Source organism: Denticeps clupeoides, chromosome 15 (genome assembly GCF_900700375.1).
Source record: "Denticeps clupeoides chromosome 15, fDenClu1.1, whole genome shotgun sequence".
Classification (NCBI taxonomy): domain Eukaryota; kingdom Metazoa; phylum Chordata; class Actinopteri; order Clupeiformes; family Denticipitidae; genus Denticeps; species Denticeps clupeoides.
Genome location: NC_041721.1, coordinates 11,209,917 through 11,234,839, shown reverse-complemented (window position 1 = coordinate 11,234,839; position 24,923 = coordinate 11,209,917). Strand labels below are relative to the sequence as shown.

The following is a 24,923-nucleotide window of genomic DNA, read 5'->3' as shown; positions in this document are numbered from 1 at the left end:
TAAGTGTCTTGCTCAGGGACACAATGGTAGTAAGTGGGATTTGAACCTGGGTCTTCTGGTTCATAGGCTAGTGTGTTACCCACTAGGCTACTACCACCCGATATAGATAAACTTGTTTCAAAAAGAGTTCAAATACAGTGTGTCCTGATATTTATATGGACAAGTATTATTAATATCGACATGAACAAGCTCCAGTACATGTACTCATCAGAGTTGCTGTTTTAAGACTTTACTAGTCTCCATGGCACCCGGTCGAACAAGCACCCATGCAGAGTCACCAGGGTTTTCAAGTGTGGTCATCTACACCATATCAAAGCTCAGCATGAGGCGGTGAGTCTCGCCAGGGGCCCAACAGCTCTGCTGTGACAGAGCATGAACAATTCATGCCCAGCTGGAATACAGGAGGCAAAACATGCTCAATTACAAGAGGTCTCTGCTTTTTTCTGTTTTCTTTAGCCTGTCTCAGAATATGGGGATGCAAACAAGATTAAAGCAATGTACATTACATGAACACCACTGGGTACATGCCTGGGGGGAAAAAAAGTTGGAATTTTAACATGTTCAAAATGGACATACAGCTAACAAACAGTTAAAAAAAAAAAACAACATATACACAATAAGAAACCAGTTCATACAGGATTTTCAGATATTCTACTTTTTCCCCAAAAACATCCAAATGTGTTTGCAGTCAGTATGCTTTACTTAGTGCAGCACTCATTTCAGCACCACTTTTGGGTGTCAACACTGACAGGAAGAATAGATAAAGGGATGGACTTCCATGGTAATACTGCCCCCTATTGTTTGCTGACCGATTGTACGGTGTGCTAAAAGAACGTCAGCTATAATATTATCATAAAAATAATTCAAATAAATTAATAATAGTCAGCAGTGATTTGTTTTTTAAACTATTGTATGCTTATTGTATTCCATAATATTCAGATATTGCTGTATAAGACATTTCAGAAATATTGGTAATATATTTTGTTTATTTAACAGTAAAATGTTTTTTACTGTAAATTACTGTACAGCGTTTCGTATAGCATCGTAAAGTTTTGTGTGGAATGTTGTGGAACGATTCAGAACTTTCCTCATTTCAGTGGTGGAGTTGTAGCACACTTGTAGTTCACGAGATCACTTGATCACTAGGTGGCGGAATGAACTTCCACTTGAGGTCAGAAGAGCTCAGTCACTGAGTATTTTCAAACGGCAGCTCAAGACCTTCCTCTTTAGAGAATATTTAGATTATCTTGTAACCTTCGTATTGTCTTACTTGTGTATAGAAACTACAACAGAGTGAAGGAAAATATTGTATTCATTGTTGGGGGTCCTGGTGAACCAGAATTGATCACTTCATTGATGGTAACATGAAAGCACGTTGTATGTCGCTTTGGATAAGGGCGTCTGCCAAATGCCCTAAATGTAAATGTAGTTTACATCGGTTGCATTTTTATTGCGTAAACTGCGCGGTGAAGCCGCAAATTAAACTACAAATCCCATGTATGCCTCGCTGAGGGGCGTGGCTTCTGTGTTGTTACAGGAAGTGTAATCGTTTGTTAGCCAGCGAGGATTCATGCTAAAAACATTGCGTAAAATCTCCTTGAGTACATCGCTTCCTCGGGGCGATGTATTGATACGTTGTACTTTAACAACTCTCTGTGATATTTATATATTTGCGAGAAGAGTTTTGTTTTCGTATTGAGTTCCGTTTTTTAAAAGCGTCACTTTTGACATCTTGAGTGCACATCAGTGTTAGCAGCGTTGCTGTGTTAGTGTGGATTATCTAAAATGGATGACAGCAAGGTAAGAAAATCGAATAAACAGTCTCTTTATTTGTAAAGTTGCCCTTTAAACACTTATTTCTTCGTTTACTGTGACTGTAGTCTTTCGACGAGTCTTTGTGTGCTCTCCATATGGACACTGAGAGCAAAGTAGCCAGCTAGTGCTAACCATCTGCGTTCGAGTTACTAAAGTTGCTCGTATATTTGTCTGTAGAAAGTATAGAAATGAGTTAGGGCGTGTTTCGGGAATAGTGTGAGAATTTTGCCGTCACAGTACGGATGTTTCAGAGACGGTACCTGTATCTGTTGAAATGATTTTTCATGAATTAAGGTGACAAAGGCCACTCAGAATCATCCAAAATATCCTTCCAGTCGTCCGCTTCTTTAATATGGCTTGATTATTGACATATTGGGATGGATCCTTTTAAATGTATTAAATCTTTGAGTAATGCCTTCTTCTTACAAATCTTTGGTGGGGCAACACCTGGGGCCACATTTCATTTGCATGCAGATATCTGCTTGCTTGATGTTGTTATGCATATGTCATTGTTGTCAGATGGGGGGTGGAAAAGTAAAGAAGCCAGGCAAGCGTGGCCGGAAACCTGCCAAGATTGACCTGAAAGCGAAGCTGGAGAGAAGCAGGCAAAGTGCCCGGGAATGCCGAGCCAGGAAGAAGCTGCGTTATCAGTACTTGGAAGAACTTGTGTCTAGCAAGGAGAGGGCAATCTGTGCCCTCAGAGAAGAACTTGAAATGGTGGGCATGTTTCCTATGCTCTTAAAGCGCTGATCTGTCTGGTTGTTTTGATGTATCGCTGAATGTTTTTTGCTATCCGCTTGCTGCTGTGGGCTTTGGCAGCCATCACGTTTGCTTTGTTCATGATTGTTCATTCAGGGCTATGTTTTAATCGTGGTGTCTGCTTAAATCCTGCAGTATAAGCAGTGGTGCTCAGCTATGGACCAAGGAAAAATCCCATCAGAAATCAAGGCTCTTCTAACAGGGGACGATCATAAAACGTCACAAAGCTCCAGCACCAAAACTCCTAAAAATGGAAAGTACAATACAGCCGTCAACAGCCAAAGCAAGACCGCTTAAGGAGCTTCCAGATTGACAGAGTAAGCAAATTCAATCCATCCCTCCTCTATGATGGGGCGACAGGAACTGAATATAAAGTTTAAGGCAAAGTTTCTTTCCCTGTAGTTATTTTCCACCTAATCACCATTTGTACATTTACTTACTGTTGCCTTACAGGAGCAGCCTCGGCTTAAAAATCTAAACGATAAATAATGTAGACTTAACATTCACAGCAGAAATGGAACCAGTATTGCAGAACACGACTTAGCACTTAGCATGATCATGTACACTTGCACTTATATTGTGTATATTTCTATGTTGTAGTATTTCTTAGTTAACCCAGCTGGAAAGATTTTTTTCCCCCTTTCTTCGTTCTACCATCATGAAAAAGATATAAAAATGTGACCTATTTGCACGTTTTTTTACTGAACATATGACAGTCAGCCATAACATTATAACCACCTCCCCTTTATTCAGTTTGTGTTTTGGCATCTTGTGACCACCACAAAATGTTCTGTTTTGGCAATCCCAGTCATCTAGCATCATAATTTGGTCCTTGTCATAGTTGATCAGGTCCTTAATCTTGCCCTCTTTCAACACAACTTCAAGAACTCACTTTACAGGTGCTGGCTAATATACTTTGTGTTTCAACTGTTGCCATTAGAAGAGATGGTGTCAGAGGTAGTCATGTAAAGTATATGTACAATATGTAATTCATTGTTATTTCACATTGTTTCTACGAATGTGTAACTATGCTTTGAAAAAGCAATATAATATGATTCAGTGACATCTGAAATATTTTTTCTTTCGTTCCCTCTTTGTGATTTGAATGTATATTGTGTAACCATATGTCACGTCCTATGTTATTTATTTATGAACCCAATTGTACTATTTTTTTTCCTAGTTCTGTACGAGTCGTCTATTCCCATACCTGTTGGCCTGGGACATTTCTAATCCATTAACTTCAATGGTTGTACTGTTTAGATAAACCCTTTCTTAAGACTGATGTGGCACAAGATAGGCATTGTTTCCTCCTGGGAATTACTTGCTGAAGAGGTTTTGCCAAATGTACTTGCTTTAGACAGTTCTAAGCACTTTAAAAGTCTGGGTGAGCGATCTCATGATAAGGCTAATGTAGCCGCTGTATGGTAAATGAAGGTTTGTATTCCTAACAATTTCATTGGTGTCTATTTTCTTATTTAAAATGGTGTTAAAAGATAAAAGTATATGACATAAAGCACTTTTTCTTGTAAGATTAACATTTATTTTTATGTAGTTTTTTAAAAAATGTTTTTTTGATTATCTAATCTTTTCTTCTGCTGTCAGTTGTTTTCTTATGAAAATACCTATGAACTTTTATGTTCATATCTGATTTTTCCAACAGCATTTTGTGATTGTATGCCTTTTGCTTGCTGTAGGTATATTTTCTTATATGACAGTGTGACACAGAATAATATGTATACAGAAACTAAACAATGGTAGAAAATCAGCACTGAACCTGTCAGGGCAGAGAATCCAGTCTTGCAGACTGAGAATTGATTGTGGTAGGTGATCCCTTGGGAATGTAATGCCATTTGCAGTGGCTGTGCAAAGCTTTTAGGACACCTGTTGATCTGTTTGGTCTTGTAAGTGTTACTCAATGTTCACTATTAATGCCAATTAAAATGCATTACGTTCAGTCGTGTGTCATTACATGGTCTGAAAATGATTCATTGCGAGCCCATGTTTTTAAGCACTTTTTTTTTTCATCATTTTTTTCATACATTGCATATTCTAAAACAATACATATTTTTAAATGGATTGTCAGAGGGGGCTAAATGTACCCTAGATGAAAGGACTTGATTTGTTTTTCATATGTAGGTTTTTACTTTGCTGGTGTCTAATTCATTAATGATATTTTAACTATACATAGTTGGACCCATTCATTTACATGCTTCCAACTATTTTAAACTGAACTAATAACATGAAAACCTTTTTTCTCGTTTTTTTCTCTTGTTTTATTCCTGAGAGCAAACAGTTACAGAAAGCTGGCAAAAAGACAAAAAAATATCTGAAGACAACAAATCGAAACACGAGTAGCTTATCAGGACAACTCAAAAACTATTCCTATAAACAAACACTATTCCAGCCTGAACATAGTTTGCATACATCTGACTTATTTATATGATGCTCACCATAATATAAAACTCTCCTTAAATCACAGTAGTATTTCAGGACAGGACATTTGACAAATGATGAAAACACTAATGGCACTGAGTAGGTGTCCTAAGACAGTAATATAACCAAAGAAAAGGAACAGGTTAACATTCTTACATTGCCGAGAACAATTATCAACAGCATCCTGCAGAAACAATGTGGCTCTGATGCCAAATTTGACCTGCCATATTGGCCCAAATATAACACAACTCCACCTTCCCAAGACTATTTTAAACACTTTTTGCAAATATCATATTTGATGATATCATACCTATTGATTTAGTTTTTTATTTTTGTGACAACATATACTTTTCTGACCCCACTTACCAGTAATGTGTTGTTGGTGTGGTGTGTGTGTGTGTGTGTGTGTGTGTGTGTGATCATGAGATCACATAATCTTTAACATTTGGACAACCTTGTTCCTTTCCATGTCTGCCTATGTTTAACCTACCAGGACTGTAAGCCCTGTCCTGTAAGATGCTGCTGCTTAATTCTGTCCAAGTCTAACAAAATGCTTGGTTTAATCACAACAACACGAGTATGCTGATCTTGAATCAAAGACTGTTACATTCACTTCTTGTGGCTGGTGACAATGTATTTGTTTCGTGCAACAAACTCTTTGTGGAGCACCTTATATGGGCTATATCTCATTTTACTAAAATAAATCAGCTCAGTCAGTGTAGTCCAGTGTATTCCCGACACCTATAAGGTACAATGTAATAATGCCCCATATACCAGGGGACTGAGAGCATTGTTTGTATTGGTCAAACAAATGTATTGGGTGGGTTGGCACTTATTGGCCAGGCCAGTTTCTTTTCCTTTGCCTCTCGATCAAAGGTTTCATAAATGGAGTCTTTGTTAAGCGTCTTGGCCGGCACAGGTAGGTCCACGACTCCAATGTAGTTCTTCTTGGCCATCCGCGAGCTGGCCGTGATGGTGTAGGCGTTGCTCCGGTAACACTTCATCGACGACATGCAGAAGGTCTCTCTCATGCCTCGCCTGAAGTTGGCATTGTACACCGAGTACAGGGTTGGTTTTGAAGCTGTCGAGCCGAAGGAGAGCCAGGCAATGATGACAAACAGCAACACCCCCTCCCGGCCAGGACCATCTCTCTCAGTTGGGTGCCACAGCTGAACAACATAAAATGGGGTCCAGGTTAGCAGGAACACAGAGTTGAGCATCAGGAACATCTTGATGGTTTTAACCTTAGTCCTGGGCACGATGTTCATGGTGCGGCGCACCGTTCGCCCATCGGTGCTGATCCTCCAGATGTATCGTACCACCCGCTGGTAAAATGACACAATGAGAAGCACTGGTGCTAAAAACCCAAGAAGCAGGTGAGCAACCCCAAAGGCGATACCATCCCAGCTATCTGGCAGGAAGAAGTCGCAGTGAACCCCAGCCGATGAAGAACCATAAAAAAAGAGACACGGGGAGACGAAGAGTGCGTCAAAGACCCAAGATGCCAGTATCATCCGCTTGGCCTTCTCTCGGGACACCTTGAAGCTCAGCGGGTAAACTATGGTGTAGAAACGGTCCACGCAAATGGAGAGGAGCACGTACACTTGCACACCAGGGCAGAGGTGCTGGATGTAGCGGACAGTCTTGCAGGCGGCCGCACTTAGCGGCCAACGTCCGGAGGTCACCTGCAGAAGAACGAATGGGGCGCATCCTAAACTCAGCAGCAGGTCGGCGCAGGCCATGGCCACCACAAAGTAGTTCGTGGTGGACTGAGTTCTACGGCTCCTGTGGATGACCAGGCACACCAGAGCATTGCCAAGTACCGAAATGAGCCAGAGCACCCCAAACACAAGTCCGAGGACAGTCACTTCAGCTGGTGTCAGGTCGTAGGAAGGGACGGAGATGTTTGGCTGTAAGGTGGAAGGGGTGGCCGTGTCATCCCAGTCGCAGATGGGTGGAGTCTCTGGTCCTGGCAGAAGTGTGGAATTTTCCCTTGCTGTGTTATTGGGGTACATTGGGAACAAAAGGCGGGTGTGGAGGGTTGGTTTGGTGCTGTCTATCGATAGGGCGTACACCATTGTTTTAGCTGTTTCCGATGGACACTGCAAGACAAAGTAAAACAAGGAACGTCAATCAATGATGACATCAATTCAGAGGTTACTGCTGTCTTTGGTCAAAATGCATATTATTTGGCTAAATCCCTTGAGTGGGATTTATAACTTCATCCAAAAAAATGCTACTCAAGTATTCAGTGTCTTAAGAACTTCCAATGAGAGACCCATTGTATTCCAGAGTTCTATGTATTTGCTGAATGTAGTTAAGGCAGTAACAACATGCAGGTACTGAATAAAAATAAAGTTTAGCCATGGGCCCCAGATCTCTGGAATGCTATGCCACCCTAGGATAGGGGGAATGGACCCATAATTAGTGGCCGTGGGGACTATTTTGCAACTGGCTCTAAGTGTGGTGCTACGCACTAAATGGGAGACTTATTCGATAGTGAGAGGCCAAAGATGCTTCAAGATTCACATTAAATAACATGATATTTCATGATGTTTGTGAATCAATGACGTAGCGACATATTTAACTCTACCAAGCAGATCTTTCATGTTTTGTCAACTTACATAATTTTCCCTAGTGAACACGGCCCCTGCTTAGAGCGAAGTGCTGCACTGGTTTGAAATATGATTGCCCTAAATGCCATTCAGGATAAGCTGCATGAATGCATGTTAACTGTAGATTTAGCAGCAATTACTGTCACACTAAAATGCAACAGTACACAAGAGTCAACTTGCCAAGGGGACTGACTGACTTAATGGAACCGTTCCCCCACAAATCACAAACCAGCTCTGTCGAAATACTGCCACACGTTTCTGGGGAAACGTACTGTTGTACGTTGCTATGGTGACGCACCATATATTTACATTACATATACATTTAGAACATTTATCAGACACCCTTATCCCGAGCGACTTCCAATCAGTAGTTACAGGGACAGTCCCCCCTGGAGCAACTTAGGGTTAAGTGTCTTGCTCAGGGACACAATGGTAGTAAGTGGGAATTGAACCTGGGTCTTCTGGGTCTTCTGGTTCATAGGCGAGTGTGTTACCCACTAGGCTACTACCACCCTAATATATTATTATATATTATAATAATATTTCATTTCTGGCAAAGATAGTGCTGTAATTCTTTTTTTTCTGCTGTACGTCATCTATCTGCTCCAGTTCTCATGTTTCCACCTATCCATGGCTCCAGTCCTTTAACCCTTAAGGCTCTGAGGACCAGCATCATACACACCCTGTCTTTATTATTCAACAGCTGCCTAGTCTAAATGGGAGTACGGGCCCACCAGCAATTCACTGGGTCTCAGCAAAACATCTTGTCCAGGGAAGCCGGGGGGAAATCAATAAAACGCAGGAATGGACTCATCACTCGGGATGAGAAAAGATGCACCCCAAGCGAGTGTTGAGAGAAAGTCACGCCATCCCCGTGGACGTTAATTATCACCTTAGGGAAGCGTTGCGCTTATCTTCGCCCCCAGTGTTTACACTGGCACGTCCATTTCGACTTCTCCCCTGGCAACCTCACTCGGAGCTCCTGTGCAGTGACAAACCTCGATGGAGCTGCAGGTGCAGCTGCTGATAGTGGGACAATTATGCTGACACAAGCTGCGCTGTCCCCGAAAAGATCCCCGAAAAGCTTACAGGCCGTCCCAATATTTACAGCCTGCTGAATATTTGGGTGCTTCTCTGCGTCTTCGATTAATTAGGGTGCTCAGTGAGGAGCAGCTCAGGAAAAAAGAACAAGTGACTGCTTTTTTTGTATCTATGGCACCAATTTTACTGAATTTCCACATGAACACGACTTCTTCAACGTCATGAGATGCTGATTAGACGATCACCAAATCTCGCCAAACAAGTTACAGGTTTGAGAACCACCGGATTAACCATTCTGTATTTTTATTTATTTCATCATGATATATATATATATATATAGCACGAGTTCTTCACTTGTACAACTTTGAGTTGTGTAAGAATTTTACCTGGGAGATTAGATCAGAATGATCCCACATCAACACCTAACATTTTGTATCAAATACTTGAAATATTCTTTGTAATATTCTATGTCCTGTAAGACACAAATATGTGAGTTACAGAAGCCTATTTTTCATCTATGTGTTAACTTCAAATTCATATTTTATTTGTCACATACACAGTCATACGCGGTAAGATATGCAGTGAAATGCTTGTCATTTTTGTAGAAGTACTATAATAAAGAACCTGTAGCATTTTTAAGCTACGAAGACATGTTTTGTCAGATTTGGATATTTCATGTAAACACACTTGGCGGGTAAATATATGATATTTACCTGCGTGCATTATAAACAGCATAAAGCCACAGTACATGGACCAGATAATGAGACAGACAAGGCCATACCCGTTCTGAGAAATGCCTTTCTCACTACAGTCAGAATATTTATTATTACACGTATTATTATTATTATTATTACATGTATTATTATTATTATTACACCTATTATTATTATTGTTGTTGTTGTTGTTACATGTATTAGATGTGCTAGTTGATGTTGTCACGATCCCGAACATATTCCTGTGTGTCTTTTTTCGTACCTGTTTTCAGGAAAATGCTGCCGTCGTTTTCCTCCCTTCTCTCCTCCTCGTCAGATCCGCGTCTTCACCGAATCGACGCTCCATCCTGCGCCGAAACAAGATGTCGTTGGCGGGCAGAGGCGAGGACGCAAAATGACCAATTTCCCATTTTCTCCCGCCCTCCAGCCCGTCTCCTTCTTCGTCCTTTTCAATGAGGAGGAGGAGGAGGAGGAGGCGTCACGTGGCGCCGCGGTCATGTGTCTCCACGCCGAGGACCGTCCAGACCAGATCCGCTTTCAGCACCGTGGACAGGGATCGCGACCCCACCCCGCCCCGCCGACCAGACCTGGCTGTCGCCACCAGCAGCCTGACTCCGGGACGTGACAAGACACTATGGCGACCTTTCTCCCAAATGGCGACCTTATGTTACTGATCTGATTGATTGTGTGTATGTATGCATTTGAATATTATCATGAGCTGTATCTGATCAGCCATTCACACTTTATTAATGTTCGTATTATGGTCCTTTTGTTGGATGGAGCTGGTGTGTGTGTGTGTGTGTGTGTGTGTTGCTTTTCTGTTGTTAAAATTGTTTTAATGGGAAACGTGCTGAAGCAGCACAATGTTGCTAAATTAAGTGAGAATCGAATCCTCTACGCTGGACGGAGTGTAATGTTCTGTGCTTGGTGTGAGAACAGAACGTTTTTTGACAGGGTTAGCGCCGAACCCACCGTGCTTGTGTGAGGGAGGTCTGCCGCAGACCGAGGCCGACCATGTGGCATTGATGCCAGTGTGGTGAACAAACCAGAGGTCACAGTGATGATTAATCATCAGAGAAGCTTCTTCAACTGCAGGCTACAATAACAAGAACCTTTTCAGATGCTTTTTTTTTTAAAGGCTACCCAAACAATATCACGGAAGGCATCTCAACCCTCTGAGAGGGTCAACTCACCATCACAAAAGAAATACATCAGTTTTTCACAGACCCGGCCCTGGAGGCCCACCAGCCAGAACGTCCTCACTCCAACCAGGCCTAATGATGAATGTGGCCAGTTTTAAGACCTGGTTCTGGAGGGCACTCATCCTGCAGGATTTGATACCATCCTGTTCCTGATTTGAATCGCGTGGATGGTGGAAAATTGTAAGAATTAAGCCAAACAGGGCTGAAGACCTCAAAGAGTCAGAGTTGGTGATCCCTGCTCTTCTGTGTTGCATAAGGTTCATAATGAATAGAACATTACAGAAGATGTTTAATCCTCCTGAAATATATATTTTAGTCCACATAACCTCTTTTGTGCATTGGAAGGTTATTTAATGTCAAATCTCCTGAAAATAGATGAAGACGGCCACCGACTGCCATCCACACTATGAGGATGTAGAGTAAATACTATCTGCCAAGCCGGTTAATAACCGGTTAATCCCCACAGCAGCTCTGAGGAACGCCGCATCTGAGTACATCCGAGTCTTCCTCGGCTTCCCAATCACACACATCAACTCTCCAGCTCCACCTAGTGCGCAGCAGTGCGCAGTATCGCAGTATAACATTATCATCGATTTTGGCAGTGGCCTAAAAGGGCCATTCAGGGGTCGTACGTATATCCAGACAGACAGACCTGCTGCCACGTTATGTTCAGGCCAGACGGGTGACGTCTGAGATGTGAGATGTACGTTCCAATCCAACACAAAACGGATCATAATCCCTCTCAGGGTGCTTTTGTAATATGTTGCCATGACAACCTCATGGCTGTCAGTGGATGTGTTGCAGGGGGTGTGTCTTCTGAATTAGGGCGAACCAAAAATTATGTAGAGAGGGGAGATGATTACAACATTGGTGGGGACAACAGGCGAGTGAGACATGGGGCGGATGTTTGCATTACATGCGACAACCTCAGATGCCCATATCCCAAGGATATTTACAGGGACGGTCCCCCTGGGGACACTCAGGGTTAAGTGTCTTGTTCAGGGACACAATGGTAGTAAGTGGGGTTTAAACCTATGACTTTGTGATCTTCTAGTTCATTGGCGAGTGTCTTACCCACAAGCCTACTATGACCAGGATTGAAAAAGAGGCAAGCACCGTCTCTCAGACTCCCATGTCATCCCAACAAACAAGGACTTTTCCCACACATACCCAGAATCCTGTTCTTCAGGGTCCATCCACCTCATCTCTTAATTTCTATAGTTTTTTTTAGTGGCTGTCTGCTCGATTATGAAGTGGACATGAGAAGCAGTCGGTGCTGGCCGTGTGTGATGTTGGCAGCATTTAAAATGGCTAAATCTGTGCTTAGCGCCAGGCCTGATATCCACGTCTGACTGACTCATTCAACCACAGGTCTGGGAAAGCCACACAGAGAAAGTGCCCGTCTGGCTATAATCTTTCAACACTTCCATCAACACAACAGTGGTTAACTGGTTTCCAGACACGGTGCCTTCAAAGCCAGTTCAGCAAATGATGACATAAAAATAATAGATTTTGCATTAAACATATATTTAATAGTTAAAAGTTTTTCACCAAATGTGTTTTTTCCCCTTTATGTGTTCTTGCTGATTTGCTTTTACAGATATGATTTTGGATCAAATCTGCCTTGGTCACCTTATTTGAAATGGAGAAAATATAGACTTCACAAAAACACCCATGCTGCCATCAATGCTCCAGTAGTCTTACACAATTTATCAAATCAACTCAGGTCTCTTGAACAAAAAAAAAAAAAAATACAATTCCGGATGCAGAGATTACAGAGCGACTGAACAGTGGACATTGAACCTCTTCAATGAGAGAAAAGTGACCTTCAAAAACCAGCACACATTTCCAGTACATTGTCCAAAACAGGCAGACAGAATGGACATGAATAAAATGAGTGAGCCAGACTGAGAATGTAAATGAAGGTTCTGCTAATAAAACAAGAATAGAAAACGGCGATTAAAAAACAAAAGTGATGAGGTACTACAAAATTAAACTGCTATAGATTGAGGAAGGCTGCCCTTAATTTGACAAGACAGGAGCCTTGCACAAGGTCATTAGATACAAAATAAAACAACAAGCACTCTGCAAGTCAGTTATTACTATTTACAACATTATATTATGTACACAAGAGTATTTCCAAGAGTGCTTTACAGTGGACACAAGAGTCCTGGCTTCCAGGGAGTATAGTTGTAAAGACAAATTAATTTATTTAAATTTTTGTTCCTTCAGATCCGGTCTACGTTTCGCAATCCTCCATCCAGTGTCAACGTGCCAAATCTGTTGAGAAAATGGACAGAAATGTTTATTTAAAAACAAGACAGCGGCTCCAAAATATGAATTACGGTTGAAAAAACTGCTAACATTTGCGATAGCAACATTTTACTGTGACCCAATTTCTTATTTGTTTTTAAATGATTATATTTTGCTGCCAAACATTCATCCAAATGACCTCTCCAGAAAGTGGTTGTTCTCTGCCAACTCCTTCACCACTCCTTCCATCTCCTCCTTCAATTTCTTCATCCTGATATGAAGAAATGCTTCAGTTTAGTAGGTGAAGACAACAGATATAGCTCAGCAGCTACAGGACTTGTTGGATCCTGACAAAAATGCAAACACCCATCTGGTCATTTACAAGATTGATAACCAAAAAGCAAATCATTAGGAAAATAACAATCTGGTACAGTCTCAGGCGGTTTCTTTTTAAAAGGAGCTAAATAAAAAGGAATTCTCAGATAACAAGTTTATTAAGCTGTACACTACAATTTACAAAATCTAGAAGCACTGTGGGAACTCACCCGAGAGTCATCTCTACTAATGTGCTCTGACTGAGGTATGCTTGTGGCTTGATCCCACCAGAGGTCAAAGGCATGATCTTTTGTGGTAACTGTTCCTGAAGCTACACACACACACACACACACACACACACACGCGCACGCGCACGCGCACACACGCAAGCACACACACACACAAATAGCATAACAATATAAATAAATATTGAAATTGTTATAAATATATTATATATAGCATTATACTATCATATACACTATTGTATTATAGTGTATTGTGGTAACTGAAAGGTAACTTTTTTTAAGGCACCTTGTTGACACGTTGCATGACCATGGTCACTTCCTGATCCATGTTGACAAACTGGCTGCTGAGGGAAAAGAGCTGTTTCCTCACAAGGTGCACCTTCCTGTTCAATAAAAACAAAACAAAAAAAGATCATCATAAGGTCCAGTTACATATTAACACACAGCATGGCACTCCAACAAACGATGTGTGGAGAATGCATTGATCTGATTATTAGGCCATTATAATTCTTATAAGGCTCCATTCATGCCTGATCACATTTCTCCCTCCACGCACATGTTTGAGAAACATGAACTGCGGGAGAGACATCCTCTACAGATATCTGCCCGACAACCCACTCATAAAAATTCACCACGAGTGCCTGAGCCTCTTCTGAGGCACGGTTACCAGGCAACGCTGGAGTAGTCCAGTTGAGCCGGTGTTAGTATATCTCCCCAGTGAAAATTCTCCATGTTAGAAACGGACGTAACATCTGTCAGAGATGCTGTCCCGTGTGCAATTCATAATTGATGTGCAAAGGTACTGACTTGGAAACAATTACAAACTTAGTTGACCTTTGCGGTCACTGTCAACAAATGAGCGTGCTTTGTATATCTGTATGTAGGTGAGTGTATGAAGGCAGTCCTGCTGGCTTTACCTCATCCACTCCTCACTCTTGGAGATGAACAGACGATACTTCATGGCACACTCATCTGTAAACAAGGCACGCGCTTTAGAGGCGTGCAGCACCAACTTCTGTCTGGTGGTATAGGACATGACACAGTAACATTAACACTTATTCAACATGCACATAATGTCTATGCAGTACTACGTGCTGTGAAGCATTTTATATTTGCCGTGAAGCATTTTTTTATTTTTTATTTATAAAGTGGGTTATAAATGCTTAGAATTATTGGTTGGTCACACTGCTTATGACTGCCTGAGTGTTTCTGAAGACAGGTTTTTGGTAGACGCCTCTGAGAACACCATAAAGCAGTGACTTCATACCACTAAAGAGCCAAATTTATTAATAATAATACAGCAATGTTGGCCTGAATGCTGAGAAGAAAAAAAAAAAAAAAAAAAAAAAAAAAAAAAAAAAACTCTTTGAGCATGGAACAAATGTCGGCTGATGCTTTTTTATTTTACATTTCTAAATCACCAAAAATATTCTAAAGAAAGGTTGCACTTGCCTATATTTGCCAAATTAATGTTCAGCTAAGTCTTATGTAAAACACTGTATACTGTGTAGTTAGACATTTGGTAATAAACGCTCAGTGCGGTGCTTACTTGTCAAATTTGTGGATCTGCTCTTCATTGTAAGGTAGTCCTGGAAACAAGGAGGGAAAATTAGTTGAAAATTTGCATTATAGTAATATATCTTGTTGTTGCATAACTCTTCAAACAGTCATGAAACTAAATTCCTTGCCTTTAGATACATCACCACGTAATGGCATGGAAAATAATTTGGCCGCAGTACAATTTTTATTGAACCAGTAACAGAGGACACAAATTAGCAGATTTTCATAAACTCACGTCGCTCTGCCTTGTCTTTCTTAAACTGCTGGTAGATGGCAGTAATGGCATCCAGCAGCACTTTGATCTTCTCCACACTATAAGCAACCACAAAAACATACGTTCATAGTTCAAAATTATGATAATGATAAAAATCAACAATTTATACACACAAACACAAAACATAGTAACTGGCCAATTCAAGTTTGATTGGCTGAGACAGGGACTCATTTACAAATTATTAATATTTAATGTCAGATTAATTTAATTGCAGTTTATTCTCTAATGACTTAAAATGTTTGCATGATCACTGAAACTGATCAATGCAAACTACACCATTATAAAAGACTTACACATTTTTCACATTAACAAAATATGCAATTATTATAATGCAATAGAACAACTCAAATTAATAAAAAAAAAAATGAATAATTGAAATAATTGAATAATGAAAAATTCTTTGAGTCCTTTTTGTTTTATGTGTTGCCAAGAGCAGCACACACAGACAAACACTCACTTCCTGTCTTCATGGTGTGTTCCCACTTGCTGTGTCCACGCATCTGTCAACATGCCCCCTGATATGAACTTGTTTTTAATGTCCTGCATCGTCTGATCCATTGAGCCTAGAGAATTCATGAGCTGAGGAAATCACACACACAGACACACACCAATCCAATGAGCAGGTTGTGCTTATTTCAGCCCAATTACTTCCAAAAACAATTGTTATTTTTCCAGTGTATTTGACCCTGCTGTAAATTTCCCATAAGGTCTCTAAGTTAAAGTCTAAGTTAACATAAATATTCATATCATGTCAACCCTTTTTGACTCATTCACATTAGGGCAGGACAGAGGACACACTTACCCGCATTACTTTCTTTCTCATATCTGAGATCTCGTCATACTCTGATGTTAGCATGTTCGTCTGCATCAGTACCTCACAGCTGCAATTGGGAGAGAAGCATGAGTAGTGAATATGCTGCATTTCTAGCTGACAAAACGGATTCGTTAGACCTCACGGCCCTGGGCCGGTTGCCTATTCACGATGCTGAGGGCATAATGAATATTCACACGGTCACCCACAGCTGCTCCGCTTTCTCCAGCGTCTGGCTGCAGTAGTTGCACATGTGGAACACTTCAGCCTTTTTGTGGGCCGTCTCATTAAAATCCTCCTTTATGAGTTCGCTGGTGAAAACAAAGCAACCACAAATCAAATTCAGACAGAGATTTGCTCAAATGTGTGTGTGTCTAGGCTTATGAACACGTGTAGTTACATAATGCCCCGAACTCCTTTTCTGACCAGGTCCTGGTATAAGAGAAGGGATTCTGAAGTTTTCCATAAATGGCCAACATCTCCTGCAAATGTCTTAAAAAAAACAAACAAAAAACAAATTCAAAATTAAGTTGTATGCTTAACACCAAATAGTTCATTTTGCAAATTTAAATACTCACTGAGCAAATAATCACTTTAACTAAATATACCACGTCCATTTAGGGTAAATGGATGCATTTGGCAGCACCCCTGACAGACTCTTAATCAAATCGCATTCATAGCAGGGATATTAGGCAAGCAGCAATAATTAATGCTACAATAAGTGATATGAATATACAAATGTACAAAAAACAGAAAGTATTACATTAATAAAATACATAAATTAAGAGACTTACTTTACTTTAAGAAACTAAAATACAGTCATTTGTATTAACTGCTACTACAACACCATTCTGAAAGCACTGTGCATTCAAATGGACATGTAATCAAATCTTGGCACTTTTCTGATTAATTGGCATAATGAATATATCAGCTGATTGCCTGTTGAGGTAAGATAAGCTTGTTTGCCTAATGCCTGGTGCTCTCTGATCTCTTTTTCATATCAAGTGTGCTTTGTGCCAAATCAAAGCTGAATCTTCAAGTGCTTCAAGTAGAGGGTGACTCAGTCTCTACTTGTACAGGTTATAGAGCAGGCACAATTAATTCCATTATCATATTTAATCCCACTGTGGAATGAAAAAAGGGACGCTGGGCTATTTCATGCTTGCTTGTAGATAAAAAAAACAAACAAAACAAAACAAAGTAAAAGTCTAATTTTATCATTTCTCATGTTAGTTTCACCTTAGCGTAGCTGGCATCTAGATCAAGGTCGTACCGAGGTTGGACTTTGGGAGGGCTTGCTGTTGAAATATAGGCAGAGAAGTTAAATGTATGTATGAGACACAAGCATTGTTTATTTATTCATCTATATATTTAAAATGTATCACAAGATTAAACATTCATCCTACAAAAGCCTTGAGAGGACATTTGCCTATACAGTAATGCCATTCAAATGCTTAACAGTATTGTGGTGTTTGTTCATGATCTACATTAGTAATTATTATTTAACTTTTCTTTTGACCCAATAATATGTTAGTACACCCCAACACATATGATTGCAGCAGACTGAGGGGGGAGTAGATGTAGTGCAGGGGAACAATTCGGCACTTTAATCGTATCATTGGAATCACTGTTTCTGACATCAGAACAGCACCAAAAAATGCATTAATTTAGCTAGTGGGGAACTCACGGTCTTCAAAGATGAGGCCAACGGTGCTGACTGACTCCCGGCTGACCAGCATGATCGGGTTCTCTCTTGAGGTACGTGGGAAGGTCTGAGCCTGTCGATTGGGGTCAAGGATGAGGCGTCTCCCTTCATACATTAGCTCTTGGTTGGGTGGGCTGATGTTGGTCCGTCGGAAGAGGAGTTCCTGGAAAAGTGTGGCTCTGTGTGGGAGGGTAAAAAAATAAATCAATGAACAAAATGCAATTTGGAAAGTCAAATCTTATTTTTATTCTGAAATAAAGACATGACCTGAGTAATGATAAGTGACCAGACAGACGACAAGTACACAAGTACTTACGTGTTGTATTTGTGTATATAGACATGATGCAGGGTGGCCTGCTGTAAACTGAAGATGTAGACCACAATGCGGTGCAAAATGTCACTGGTCTCCGCAAAGAACTGGTCAAATCCCCAGCATTTCTCCTGGTCAGCCTCTAGGATGTTGGCCAGCACTGGGGTCAACAGGCTCTGCAGTCCCCTAAAGTGTAATTGGCAAAAGTGATCAATTTTTTTTCTACTGGTCTGGGAAAAGATCATTAATGGCCATTAAATCTAATCAGTGGCAAACCCTGATATTACAAGGGCTTTCAAAAAATGTGTTAACTTTAATTAATCATAGTACAGTAATTAAATACCAGATCATCTCTGGTATTATATTATACATATATATTATTATATATAATATATTATACATTATTCCCCATCTGACTTCTCACATTTGTCTGTTTTAAATATGGAATTTAGCAACTTTACTCCTTAGAATTTATAAGAATAACTACTTCCTTTTTTTCATTGACAACCCTAACGGATGCAAAAAAGATGTTGGCTTACTTTGAAAGGCTGCAGGAAATGGGCATCTCTGTGCTCCACTCAATCTTTCCATTTTCAGACTTCTGGTGTCCAGAGATGGCGCCTAATGGCTTCTCTGTAATGATTTTATACCTGAGAGAAAAACACATCAGCACAGGTTCTGCTCACCAGAGAGACTATATACACACACACTATAAGTTTGGTTGCACCTACTCATTTCTGGGTCTTTACATTTTTACATTGTAGTGAAGAGTGATGTGATTGTCATTGTGAAACACTGCAGCACAGCACACGGTGACAACAAAATGTGTCCTCTGGTTTTAACCATCACCCTTGGTAAGTAGTGGGCAGCCATGACAGGAGCCCAGGGAGCAGTGTGTGGGGACGGTGCTTTGCTCAGTGGCACCTCAGCAGATCAGGACTTGAACCAGCAACCTTCTGATTGCGGGGCCGCTTCCTTAACCTCTAGGCCACCACTGCCCAGGCCACTATTGAACAAACTGAACACATGGGACTATGTAATAATATATCTGAGATTATGTAACAAACAAACAAAAATACCAAACAAGGCAAAAAGTTGAACATTTGAGTCTCTCCAAATCAGGGCGCTTTTGCTGTGATGGCAGCATTTCACACTCTTGGCTTCTCTCCACATTAACTTAGACAACAGGGATGGTTTCCAACAGTCCTGAAGGTTTATGCTGGTTATTCTTATCATTCACTCATGTTAATGAGCATCTCATGAAGCGGCTTTTGATTATGAATATAATGAACAAAGCAGCCATGAAGGTAAAAAGAGGAGACTCTGAAAAAAAGTCTTGCTACAAAATTATATTTCTTGCATTTAACTCTTCAAAATGGCCTCCGTCTTAGTCTGCATAACTGCTAGAGTAGGTACTTCCAAAGTTGACTGGTATTGTACATAAAGCATTTTCATTATCTCAGTTATCCATGTCATTCAACAAAATATTTTAGACTTATCCAGCCTGATTTTCAAGGTCTGAATGCTTTCACACACACACACACACACACACACAAGCTGCTACAAGTAAAAAAAAAAAATGCCACGTCCATAAAGGCCAGCCATTTTTTATTGTCTGCATGGCAGACAGTATAATCCCCGCCCCTATCCCATTGTTTAAAAAAAGCCGCATTATTACATGACTTCCTTGTTCCTCCGAGGGCCTTCATAGGGCCTGAATGGCAGGCTGCCGGTGGCTGCGTGGTAGAAAGTGACGCCAATGCTCCACAGATCCACTGTTGCTCCGTATTTCTTCTGATGGTCCTTCCTGAGCACTGCTCTCTCATACATATCTGGGTGCTGGAAGGAAAAAAAAAAAAACAAAAAAACAGTTAATTTACCTTAAGTAGAATGCACATAGGGAACTAAACGATTACACAGTGGTGAAGCACTGGGGTCACTTTCTGGAAAATCTTGTTCATACACTAAATTCCCTGCAATGAAACACATACAGCCTAACTATCAAGGCCAATTAATAACTTAAAGTATAAATGAAATTATTAAAATGTACATAACAGATGTGGAAAATACCCACCAAATACTCCTCTGTGCCATAGAGGGACACAAACTGCTCATCGTCCTCCAGCTCCCTGGCCGCTCCGAAATCTGTCAGCTTGTAGACGGAGCGGCCGTCCTCTCCGATAACACGCATGATGTTCCCGGGCTTTATGTCGCGGTGGACGATGCCGTATTCCCGCAAGTGGTTCATTCCCGCCACTGAAAGCACAGCCGAGAAGTTTCAAACCCGCTGCCGTGACCCAGGTTCAAACATCACTCACTAGATATCAGTACATTTTATTGTGCATTAGTATATCAATTCTCAAAGCACAATATTGATTTTTAATGAACTGTTTACTTGCTTAATACCACAATAAGGTTTAAACATCATAAATTAAATGTGTATACATGATGGTGTTTTCTATATATGATAATTCCTCAAGATTTTATTTATAAAATGCAGAAAGTGAAGACATGTATAAACCATATTAATAGATTAACAAAAATTTCTATAAACATCCCCATTATTTGTGAATGTAACGGAATCTACTCAGAAAATGGAAGTGATATTTTACCAAGTGATAGTGACAGCAAGTCAAATAAAACAAAACATGGAAGACCATCCTTCCTTCAGCACAATATGACTCATTCGCCAGGAAGTGACGTGTGGAGTTCACAAGGAGTTCAGTTTTTCACCGACTGCAGCATTTCTACACGATACCAGCTGCAGTCTGGCTCTGGGCAGAAATGAAACTGACTGACTGACTCAGTTAAAAATGAAACTCAAGATCCTCGGGGAGACTTGAAGAGCCGCATAGGTCTGATGAGACCAGATAGAAGCGGCAGTTTAGAGCTCTTCCCCGTTCCTGGAAGAGTGGGCTCAAGGTAAACTTACACCGCTTTGTATGTGGTTAAGGGTGACGCGGTGTTCTCATACCAACATCCTGGAGAACAATGAGAAACTCATCTTCTGGAAGGCCATAGGCATTGGAGGACTCCTCCAGCACAGTGTAGAGGCTGCCACATGGGCAGTACTCCATCACCAGGACCTTATGACGTGAGCCTGACTGAAAAAAAAAAGAAACAGAAGTCAGTGTTTGTATAAAAAGAAAATATAAAAAAAAAAACTGAAAGTCACTAAAGTTGCGACCTGCATTAAAGGTTCGTATTAAATAATAGCATCTTCATAGCAGCAGCTGTCATCAACACAACCAAAGAATTTTTAAAAATGGATTGGAGGAAGCGTTCTGCGCGGTACTTGCATGTGCCGCGGGCCCATAAACACGCGATTCCTACCTCCTCCTCCACAGCAAACAGCTTAACTATGTTCTTGTGGTTCAGCTTCTTCAGCACCTCAAACTCCCTCATTTGCACATCCAGGGGACGCAGGAAGCTGAGGTTGTTGAAGACTTTGACAGCATAGAGGTCGCCGGTTTTCTGCAGAGGAATAGAGGAATAAGGAGTGTAGCCCACGTAAATGTCAACTGTTCTGTGTGCTGCTGCGGAGTAAAATCAAGTTGCAAAGAACTGTAACAAATTCTGCTTCGGACTTGAAAAACATGACGACAGATAAACCCAAGAACGGAGACGCAGGAGAGCGCTTCTCGACTTGCCCGCCCTGCAAACGAACACTGCAGGGCAAAGCGGGAAATCCCCCGGCTGTTAAAAAAAAAAAAAAGTTCGGGGGCGAAATGTCGGGTCACATGCCGGCTGTGGTGTCCCACAACTGCAGCTATCGGCTGAGTACAGTCTAAAGGCCTGCTGCAGAGTTTTTGCAATACTTTTGCAATAGCGAAATTTCAAGGTGCACAAGCCATCAAAACAAGCGGGTCTCCAGCTTGTGAGAAAAGCTTGTTGTTGCAGTTCCATTGTTGCTTAACTTCCTGACTTCCTACTTGATTCATAAGTGCTACTTACTGTAATAGATATACAAGGCACTACATGGGGTTCATGGAATATTGATGAGAAAATATTGAGCAAGCACACAAATGATCCTTAATGGCAAGAGAAGCAGTTTCGGTTTACTTAAGCAGAATGCGGGCCAAGCCATCGCCACATGGCATAGTTTGCAGTACAGTAATGACCGGCCGCTCCTTCCGGTCAGATGGAGGAGGAGTCTCGTCACCTTATGCCTTCCGCGGTACACGTTGGCCGTGGCGCCCTGTCCGAGCAGGTCCGACATGAGCCACAGGTAGTTCGCTGTGCTCTGCATGATGGCTTCAAATGCACAGTCTGCAAAAAAAAACAAAACATAAGAACTCACAGCTCTTGCATGATGTTGCGGCAAAACATAATATTCTGTGTGGGGTGCACAAACATAAACATCGGGGTCTGTCACTAACGAACACAGTTGCATAGTTTTAAAATACACAGAGTTTCTGGGGGGCTATAGACAGACTGTCTCCTCCCTTTTTAAAGCCAGTTAGATAGACTTTCACTTAAAGCCACTTATTAAACAGGTCTCGGGGTGACGTAAGAGCGGAGGGAATTTCCACGAAAAGGCTGGCGCGACACCCAGAGCCCCCGAAAACACCCGAAATAACGCGAAGCGAGCTTTTAAAACAAAAAGCGGAAAAACGAGGGGGAGGAAACGAGACGTAATGCCAATAAAACGGGAATAAACCCCCCCCCCTCCCGGAAACCCACTCACTCAGCACAACACTTACAGGCTTCGGTAAAATAAGGACATTGCTGGCGTCGGGAGGGAACGTAAAAAAATGAAAGAGTTTCGAGCAAGTTCCTCGCGGGGCACGGAGGTTTACACGGTCGAGAAACGCGCCACTCGGCGGAAACAAGCGACGTGAACAACGACGGCACCGCCGTCCGACCAGCACGCACGAACGAACGAACGACGCCAACCGAAGCGCCGCTGCCGAGGCTGCCGATCCCCGCGGAGGAGCGAATAATTTGGTTTATTTTCTCACCCCCGAAAACAACGCAGGTTTCTTCCGTTTTCGGTCTTGACGTCACGCGGTCACGCGGCCGCGGACAGTCAATCGCGGCCGCGCTTCCACGGGGGGCGGGGCCACAGCGCCCTGTTCGTTACCGTAAGTGCTGTAATAAACGTGCACGACGTGTATTCATTGTTTTCGCCCGACTTGTCAGTCACTATTCAGGTAATTACGATACAAAATTACATGTTGTCGTGTTAGACGAAGGAATCGTTTCCCCTGAAAATACGCTCTGTGCTTTGTTCGCTGTAATTGCATGCAGTGGTTTCGTAAACTGGATGTTTTAGGCACCTGTATCTGACAGCGTTGCACAAAATGTTGACTGACGGAGCTTGATGATTTAAATACATAATCCAGGGATAAAGGTCCGACCATGAAAAAGCTGAATGAAGAAATGTACTATAATTCAGGACTGAAGCCATACAGTGTGCAGTATATCATAATGAACATAAAACTGATAAAAAAAAGCAACCAATCATTATGTGAATGTACCTATAAACAGAAAAGAAATTGTCAGAAATTGTTTCTCAAACTGTAAATGCTGCGCTGACCCCTAGTGGCTGTAATTGATTATATGTTGTGTCCATGTTGTGAGTGTCTACTAGCTGGAATTGTCTTTTAATGATGAAATATGTACATATACAGTACAGGCCAAAAGTTTGGACACACCTTCTCATTCAATGTGCTTTCTTTATTTTTTATATATGACCACTTATATTGGTAAAGTAAAGTAAAGTGAAGTGATTGTCACATGTGATACACAGCAGCACAGCACACGGTGCACACAGTGAAATTTGTCCTCTGCATTTAACCCATCACCCTGAGTGAGCAGTGGGCAGCCATGACCGGCGCCGGGGAGCAGTGTGTGGGGACGGTGCTTTGCTCAGTGGCACCTCAGTGGTACCTTGGCGGATCGGGATTCGAACCGGCAACCTTCTGATTACGGGGCCGCTTCCTTAACCGCTAGGCCACCACTGCCCCACCACTGGTAGATGCTCACTGAAGGCATCAAAACTATGAATTAACACATGTGGAGTTATGTACTTAACAAAAGTGGACAGTCACCGGACCTGAACCCAATCGAGATGTTTTGGGGTGAGCTGGACCACAGAGTAAAGGCAAAGGGGCCAACAAGTGCTAAACACCTCTGGGAACTCCTTCAAGACTGTTGGAAAAGCATTTCAGGTGACGACCTCTTGAAGCTCATCAAGAGAATGCCAAGAGTGTGCAAAGCAGTGTAAAAAAAAAAAACCTCTCTCTCTACAAAAGCACTGTATTCAAACCACTCCAACTTGATGTTACCTGGCAGAAAGAGGCATGGCACAGTAAAGGTTAAAAAATGAACAGTGTCTAATTTATTAACACCAGTAAATTATTATTGCAGTTACATGTGAATATTGTATGTAAAAAGGTACCAATGTTACAGAGAAAACCAAAATGAAAGACAGGAGAAAAGATAGAAAAGGACAGCACAGCCTAAACCAAGTTTCAGAGACATCACCTGATCCAGGAGAAAAATGGGAGGAGAGAAAAGACTCAGAATCCGGAAGGCTTCAGATGGAAAAAAGCTGAGAAAGAAAGAAGAAGACCCTTCCCCACATGTGAACAGATCTTTATACACCTGACCTACAGGAAGCTGTCACAGACCAATCAGAACCTGTTGTTTCTGACATCACGCCCCCGGTGCCTCCCGTCTGTGGAAGACAAAGAGAGTAGGCGGTCCCGACGGCCGCCACCTCACACGTTTGGCTCGGAGGAGGGCCGGCAACTGTTGCAATGCCGTTAGGCACAGAAATGTCATGGCTCTGTGACGTCCCATCAGAGCAAAGGGCGGCTATTTTGAAGAGACTAGAATATAAAACATGTTTTCAGTTATTTCACCTT

At 41.6% G+C, this 24,923-nt stretch overlaps 3 protein-coding genes across 6 annotated transcripts; 1 reads left to right on the top strand and 2 right to left on the bottom strand.

Annotated features, from left to right (window-relative positions):
• Positions 1-1,536: 1,536 nt before the first annotated feature.
• On the top strand, positions 1,537-4,528 carry crebl2 (cAMP responsive element binding protein-like 2). The gene is made up of 3 exons (XM_028954952.1): positions 1,537-1,800; positions 2,335-2,532; positions 2,710-4,528. Exons 1-3 carry the CDS (start codon positions 1,786-1,788, stop codon positions 2,869-2,871), a joined length of 375 nt encoding a protein of 124 aa, XP_028810785.1. The 5' UTR covers positions 1,537-1,785; the 3' UTR covers positions 2,872-4,528.
• Positions 4,529-4,828: 300 nt separating this feature from the next.
• Positions 4,829-9,978, bottom strand: gpr19 (G protein-coupled receptor 19). Of its 2 annotated transcripts, XM_028955207.1 has the most exons (3): positions 9,639-9,978; positions 6,252-7,109; positions 4,829-6,176 (listed from the first exon to the last, which is right to left on the bottom strand). In XM_028955207.1, the coding sequence occupies exons 2-3, from the start codon at positions 7,083-7,085 to the stop codon at positions 5,811-5,813; spliced, it is 1,200 nt and encodes a 399-aa protein (XP_028811040.1). In that variant the 5' UTR covers positions 7,086-7,109; positions 9,639-9,978; the 3' UTR covers positions 4,829-5,810. The 2 variants fall into 2 exon arrangements, with proteins under 2 accessions (XP_028811040.1, XP_028811039.1); XM_028955206.1 differs by having other exon boundaries at positions 4,829-7,109.
• A 2,110-nt stretch (positions 9,979-12,088) lies between these two features.
• Positions 12,089-23,067, bottom strand: tbk1 (TANK-binding kinase 1). Of its 3 annotated transcripts, none has more exons than XM_028955260.1 (21): positions 23,013-23,067; positions 22,214-22,320; positions 21,385-21,525; positions 21,026-21,155; positions 20,126-20,307; positions 19,730-19,890; positions 18,591-18,701; positions 18,058-18,237; positions 17,724-17,920; positions 17,276-17,334; positions 16,437-16,528; positions 16,246-16,347; positions 16,028-16,106; positions 15,683-15,804; positions 15,187-15,263; positions 14,941-14,980; positions 14,309-14,410; positions 13,678-13,774; positions 13,377-13,477; positions 13,031-13,102; positions 12,089-12,858 (listed from the first exon to the last, which is right to left on the bottom strand). In XM_028955260.1, exons 2-21 carry the CDS (start codon positions 22,298-22,300, stop codon positions 12,807-12,809), a joined length of 2,184 nt encoding a protein of 727 aa, XP_028811093.1. In that variant the 5' UTR covers positions 22,301-22,320; positions 23,013-23,067; the 3' UTR covers positions 12,089-12,806. The 3 variants fall into 3 exon arrangements, 2 of the variants coding, with proteins under 2 accessions (XP_028811093.1, XP_028811095.1); XM_028955262.1 differs by lacking the exon at positions 23,013-23,067 and adding an exon at positions 22,755-23,005; XR_003742586.1 differs by lacking the exons at positions 12,089-12,858; positions 13,031-13,102; positions 13,377-13,477 and having other exon boundaries at positions 13,733-13,774; positions 14,309-14,363.
• Positions 23,068-24,923: the final 1,856 nt, after the last annotated feature.

Coding starts and splice junctions, on each gene's coding strand:
- crebl2 (XM_028954952.1), top strand. Junction 2,533..2,709: donor TCAGAGAAGAACTTGAAATG/GTGGGCATGTTT, acceptor TAAATCCTGCAG/TATAAGCAGTGGTGCTCAGC.
- gpr19 (XM_028955206.1), bottom strand. CDS start 7,085: ATGGTGTACGCCCTATCGATAGACAGCACCAAACCAACCCTCCACACC.
- tbk1 (XM_028955260.1), bottom strand. CDS start 22,300: ATGCAGAGCACAGCGAACTACCTGTGGCTCATGTCGGACCTGCTCGGA. Junction 17,921..18,057: donor TATATACACAAATACAACAC/GTAAGTACTTGT, acceptor CCTCCCACACAG/AGCCACACTTTTCCAGGAAC. Junction 14,411..14,940: donor CAGATCCACAAATTTGACAA/GTAAGCACCGCA, acceptor CTATACCACCAG/ACAGAAGTTGGTGCTGCACG.